This window comes from Castanea sativa, chromosome 5 (genome assembly GCF_040712315.1).
Source record: "Castanea sativa cultivar Marrone di Chiusa Pesio chromosome 5, ASM4071231v1".
In the NCBI taxonomy this organism is placed as follows: domain Eukaryota; kingdom Viridiplantae; phylum Streptophyta; class Magnoliopsida; order Fagales; family Fagaceae; genus Castanea; species Castanea sativa.
Genome location: NC_134017.1, coordinates 5592378 through 5598920, shown reverse-complemented (window position 1 = coordinate 5598920; position 6543 = coordinate 5592378). Strand labels below are relative to the sequence as shown.

The following is a 6543-nucleotide window of genomic DNA, read 5'->3' as shown; positions in this document are numbered from 1 at the left end:
TTTTTTAATTATTATTTTGAGTTTTTTTTTTTTGATAAAAAACGTATTATATTATCATTATTTACCCCCATTTCAACATTTTAGTCTAAAAAGTATTAATAAGCAATTTTCATTTCTAAAAATAAATTATAAATTTCAACGCAAGAGAGTACAATTTTGAGTAACACTTTTTTTTTTTTTTCTAAAGTAACATTCCAAATTAAGGCATTTCACAATTTGGAATTGCATTTTCTAAATAAATTACAATAAAATTAAACAAACTTGTCAATATAGGGACTTATGTTGACACCAGCTAACTTTCATGACAACATTATTACATAGAAAAAAAAAAAAAAACATAAAGAACTAATCAACCGATTGCATTAGGACATATTTATGTGTATTTCCTCAATTTTTTTATATTAAGTTCTCCAATTAAGTTGTTCAAAAAAAATTTCTTTGATTAAATTCAAATGTATTACTACATTAATTCAAAATTCTAACATGCAGGTTGTAGAATTCTGCCTAACTTTTATTCTTTATTTAATCAATGACCACATAAAATTTGGATTGGGAACCAAGTAATATAGGTTAGCTGACGTATAAAGCTATCCCTTCTCTCTTGCGGTGAGCATAGATTGTATCTAAAGTTAGTGTTAATTAGCACTGGGAAGTTCATATATTGGAATTTGGAACTTCAATGTTAAATATATCCTCAATCCCAAAAAGTCCTAGAGCTGAAAAGGGTTGCAATAAATTTCATAATTTTCATATGATTGGTGCAAATATGAACCCATCGCTATCTTTACTTTTTCATCCATAAAATCAAAATATAATAATCCGTAAAAGAGTTAATTAAAAGACAAAAAAAAAATTGTTATATGCAAATTTACTCAACTGAATACTGATGATTAAAATATAAGAAGTTAAGAACAACTATAATAATATTAATGATAAAAAAACAAATGTGAAATAAATATAAATTATTAACATATAATAGAGCTTTTTTTATTATTCAAAACATGGAATAGACTGTCTATAAATGTACTTTTCTTTTATATTCAGGATATAGTTTGCATTTTATTGTTTAAAAATAAAATAAAATAATTTTATAAAAATATAAATTGAGTAATTATGAAGGTAGGGACAATCGGTAATTATGAGGGAGGTTAGGGCTTTATAGAGGAGTGGCACAAAGGCTTTATTTTAAGTACCTAGCTAGTAATCTATTTTTATTTTAATTATTTTGCGTCATGTGGTCGGTGCCATAATAAAGGTGATGCAGTTCATAAAATAAATAAATAAGAAGAAAAGTTGTCCATAATAAATATTGTCTCATACCAATTCCAACTTTGCTTCCATGTCAAGACTAACCGGTTGAAATCAAATTGTCTAGTGACTAATTAATTTGAAAATATGATACGTACTTCATATGTTACATTACCCCAAGTAAATATGAAAATTTCTTTAACAATCTAAAGTTTCGATTCTGAAATTCTACTTCAACTACAACTTGTTTTCATGAAAGACAAACTAAACCAACCTACACCTTCCTCTTCATCCGTACTTTCCTTTGATATCATGTTGAAAACAGTCGCAAGAAATTAGAAAAGCTAATAAGCTTCTAAAAAGCCCAAATCCATATTGTTTTTCTACCATTCTATCTAGCTTTCCCTTTACTAATTTCTGTTCTCAAATCTTGTCACCATTTCTCTCTTACTCATTCCACAATGCAAACATCGGGACTTGATGAACCATAGCCAAATTTCCAAGTCTATTGGCATCCCCATGTTCATTCCCACTATTGCCATCTTCATACTTAGACCCCTGCAAAGAGAAGTATGGATGAGAATAGTCACCAGCACCACCAACTCCAAACTCACTACTTGGTCCAAATGAACATTTTGGGCTTCCTGGATTTGAAGAATTCCTGCTGCTTGAAGCCAGCAATGTTGCATCACCATTGGTGTTTGCATTCTCATGCTGTTGACGTTCATTATTGTTGTTATTAGTCCACACCATGTCAACCAATTCATCAGAGGGCTCATTGCTTGTTATGGCCAAAAGGGGTTGAGGAGTGGATGGTGCACAAGAATTGTAGTCTTCAACGGCAGCCGGAGCCGAGTCTTTCGGTGAACGTTTAGCGAGGTCTCCAGCAATCAGCGTGGAGCTTGAGCAAATTCTCTTCACATCATACCTACTTATATCAAAATTAGTAACTGCACTTGTTCCCCTAAACTTAATTGCTGCAATGTCATATGCCTCAGCTGCTTCCTCTTGTGTGCCTACATGGTAACACAAATCATTGTAACAATACTAAGAAATGAGAAGTGGAAACTAAATTGAGTTTGATTAAATTTGGATATGAGACTACATCATAGTTTGTCCTGCAATATGTCGACATGAGTCATGGACAATAAATGTGAGACATAAATTGGTCTGAAGATGTAGCACACCTAAATTGAAGAAGTTCATGAAACAGTTGGAAATAATTGGAAATTATTACAAGAAACAACTAATTTGGACTTTCAAATCTTGGAGGACTCTGATTAGATTAGTACAATTTCCTTCAATGAAAACTAGAACATCACTGACCTTACTAAAGTGAGGCTTTTAATTAAGTCTGTGTAAATGTTTTATGCTGAGTGAAAGTCGGTGGGTGTTTAAATAAATGAGTTGAAACTTACTAAATGTGCCAAGGTACAAGTCCTTGTTTCCGGCAACCCTTCCAATTCTAGCTTGCCACCTCCCATGCTGATGGTGTCTGCCAAGACAACCAAAAACAAAAACACACCAACTTAAGAGAGAATAAAGATATAGATTTCAATAAGGGCCTTCAATAATGTACTACTATATATACATGTTCAATATATCATATACAAATATATAATAGTGTTGCCTATTATTGCCGCCTATATGATAATTGAAAAGGCTGCAAATGCAGTAAATGATAGTAACTCTATTATTAAAGTCCACCGCTGTCTGCCATACCTTGTCACTCCTCTATACATGGATGCCCCTCTTGAAAACCCACTGCTCTTCCTATATACACATTTAAAAAGGAAAAAAAAAACTAATTAATAAAAAATCCAATATAAAATAAAAATAAATAGAAATAATAGTTTATGGAATTATCAAATGGGTACCTCCTCAAATTGGCAACAAATTCTTGCCTAGTCATGTTCTTCATCTCTTCAAGTTCTTTCTCATAAGTGCTTATCTGAGCATTTACAGTAAAAATAGTAACAGTTAAATTTAGTTACGTAAAATGAATACTTGAATAGTGTCCATATAGGAAGGCCCTAACAAACTTACTGGGAAATTTATGTGAGTTGTTGGACCCCAATACTTTAGTGCAGCTAAATCATAAGCCCTTGCTGCTTTTTCTTCCTTATCATAACCACCTGGTAATCATTTACCAATGAAGATTTTAGTTTTAATTTTTTTTTTAACATGCACGTATTCCCAAGGTTCAGATTTCCAGAATGTAATCAGTAAACACATTATTAAATCTTTAATGGGTTTTTCTTTTTGTTCTGAAAAGGAAAAAAATAGGTGCAACAAAGATAATAAAGCAAAGTAACATGCAGAATGATGTGGGAGTTTAACTTTCACCTACCAAGATAAACTGCACAGAGTAGAAGCCGTGACAAGTTGAAGAATCAATCAGTCCATGAAACAAAAACCGTTAGTATATTCTTCCCAAAAATCAAAAACATTAGGAAAAATAAATAAATGTTAAAATAGATGGGGGGGATAGGGCATGTTTGGATCTATCATTTTTGTTTTGAAACTGAATATATATAACTGAAAACAAGCTGGGATTTGGCTGAAAATGATTACATGAGGGGAGCATGAATATAAAAGAAACACATTTTGTTGTTCCTTTTTATCTAAACAAAATGCAAAAGGAGAGCACATTTTGGACAACCAAACAAGTCCTATAAAATGTTCTTCAGTGTCTCACCTTGTCTTCCTTTCCTTGTTTGTCCTTCCTTTCTGCAGCTATTATCCCACAAATGGGCCTCATATCTCCCAGTCCATCTATGTCTAACAAATGACAAAATCCCATATGACACCCACCAAAAAAAGTGAAAATTATTACTTTTATTTTTTATCAAGATTCAAACTAAGACTTTCATCAAATAAAGCAGCATAGAAAAGTGTTCGTTTAGTACCTAGTAACACCACGATACTGAGAGGTTCTCTGACCAAAAGTATCAATGGATTTACGAGGAACAGGTTCTCTAGCAAGAGACTTTGACACAGCTCTTTTGCGGGTATGATCAGCTACCACTTGCAAAGGTGAAATTGCACCAATATCATTTTCTGCACTTGGGCTCATAGTGAGAGCTAGAGACTGAAAACCACACCCATTTGGATGAGTTGAAGATTTCGCATCAGAAAATGGTGTTTGGCCTAACCAAGACTTGTACATGCCACTGCTAGTCATTAGAGCTTGTGTGGTTTCATTGAACTGGTTATAAGGTTGGAGTAAGGGAGATGGGGTTGTGAGATTATTGTCTCCGGAATCAATTTCACCATGGGTGTTGAAGTTGTTAGGGGCTATGTTAACATTGATTTTGGAGATATTGTTATTGCTATGGCTTTGGTCCTCTTGGGTTTGGCAATAGACTTTGGTTTCATCAGGGGCTGAGTTTGAGTAACAACAGCCCAAGAAATCTTCAAGCTTTGGTCCATCTTCATCTGGATTTGTTGCACTCATGGCATGCTCATATCTCCAATCTATAAATTAATCGCCAATAAGAGATTTGAAAACTCATAGACTCAGTTTCACATATATTTAGTAACATGCAAAAACAGAAAAAGGGAAACAAAAGCAATAGCTTCAACAACATGCAAAACAAAAAAGGAAAGGTTTTATTTAACTTGCAAGATTACCATCAGCAACATTGGAGCGCCTAAAAGGGTCAGCAGCAACACAGAGAGAGCCATCAGAGCGCAAGGGCATGACAGACAAGTGAGGAGGAAAAGCTCCATGGTCCTGGTGGGTGTCTCTCCCAAAACCATCATCAATCCTCAAGTGTGGAGTCAGAGAGAACCCCAGCCAATTACTCATATTATCCACTTTCTAAAGAAACAATCACACAAACCCACACAACAAAAAATCTCTTCCCCTCTCTCTCTCTCTCTCTCTCTCTCTCTCTCTCTAACTTTGGGTTTTGAGCTCAAACTTCAAAGCTGCTAGTGTTAATGGGGGTTTGGAGTAAACTCTTTTTACTTCACAGTCATCATGGAAGCTTGATTTGTTGTGGTGAATCTAATATATATATATAAAAAGCACAAAAATGATTGTTGAAAAAAAACTATATAACTTTTCCTCTTGGCCTTAATATTCTCAGCACTATTTCTGTTTTGTTTTCAAAGTCTTGGGCTTTGTGCCTGCCTTTCATTTCTTTTCTCAGATTTTGGCAGAGGAGGCCATGACATGTAGACGAGAGAAAAGGAAATTAAAGACAGAGAGGTCAAATTGAATTGGGCTCTGATATCGTACGTACGAGTTGAAAGTGTGAACTTTGCATTTACAACAACACTCGATATGGGCCCACCAAACTAATAGAATTTTTAGGTTTTCACACATGGCAGGGATTTAACGAGAGTGAAAGCTAGCATGTCAAAAAATAAAAAGGGACATCAAAGCAAAGTTGTCGACACTTTACTATATTGCGGGTATGGTCCGTATTTTTCGTATTGATATGTGATTATGCATAAATAACTCTTTTAAAATGTTTATTCTAAATATTGAATAGTACTAGGTTGAATGTATTGTGTTTATTAGAAAAAATTGGGTGTTTCAGCTTGTAATGAGAAATTGACCAAGTACCCAAAATTAAATAAACTCTTTTATTAGAGATTTGATGCACAATTTCCTATTGTGCTCCTCTTTCTTTTGTAAGACCCTCCCACCTCTTTCTCCTTTGCTTTGGTTTGGTTTTTAGTGTTCTTGTTTTTTGCTTAAATTTGACATCATGGAAGAAGATGATGTTAGGTGTGTTTGGCCTTTAGGGAGGCGGCTGTGGAGAGAGAGAGAGAGAGAGAGAGAGAGAGAGAGAGAGAGAGAGAGAGAGAGAGAGAGAGAGAGAGAGAGAGAGAGAGAGAGAGAGAGAGAGAGAGAGAGAGAGAGATTTGTGCAAACCCAACTAGCCATCATCTTACCATTCTTAACAAATAATCTTAGTCATCCATCTCTAAAATCCCAAAATCCTCTCTCTCTCTCTCTCTCTCTCATGGAAAGATGTTAAAAATCTAAGAACATTTAGGGCCCGTTTGTTTTCCCATCTCAAACCCACATTTTTACATTTTAAACAACATTGCACACTTTTTCATTTACACGTATTTCAAAAAATTACAAAATTTTTATCTCAAACTATTCTACCAAACACCCTCTTAATATGCATATTTCATTTTTGTCCAAGGTCAACCCGAAAAGTATATTATATTCACTATAAAACATTAACTTATTCACAAATTAACCTCTCTTTCTATATGAATAATCACGATAATCTCAAAATGGTATATAAGTATTAATTGGTATTAAAATTT

The 6543-nt window shown here is 33.9% G+C and overlaps 1 protein-coding gene across 1 annotated transcript; it reads right to left on the bottom strand.

Moving 5' to 3' along the window:
• Positions 1-1293: 1293 nt before the first annotated feature.
• LOC142634120 (AP2-like ethylene-responsive transcription factor AIL1) lies at positions 1294-5161 on the bottom strand. Its single transcript, XM_075808398.1, has 8 exons — positions 4882-5161; positions 4158-4725; positions 3947-4029; positions 3295-3383; positions 3126-3199; positions 2971-3021; positions 2667-2743; positions 1294-2264 (listed from the first exon to the last, which is right to left on the bottom strand). Exons 1-8 carry the CDS (start codon positions 5057-5059, stop codon positions 1696-1698), a joined length of 1689 nt encoding a protein of 562 aa, XP_075664513.1. The 5' UTR covers positions 5060-5161; the 3' UTR covers positions 1294-1695.
• Between the last annotated feature and the right edge of the window lie 1382 nt (positions 5162-6543).

Bases quoted from the DNA above. Each gene is read 5' to 3' on its own strand.
- LOC142634120 (XM_075808398.1), bottom strand. From the start codon at position 5,059: ATGAGTAATTGGCTGGGGTTCTCTCTGACTCCACACTTGAGGATTGAT. The intron at 4,030-4,157 runs GTACTAAACGAA...GTCATTTGTTAG, and splicing joins CAGTATCGTGGTGTTACTAG to ACATAGATGGACTGGGAGAT. The intron at 2,744-2,970 runs GTATGGCAGACA...TTGTCTTGGCAG, and splicing joins ATGTATAGAGGAGTGACAAG to ACACCATCAGCATGGGAGGT.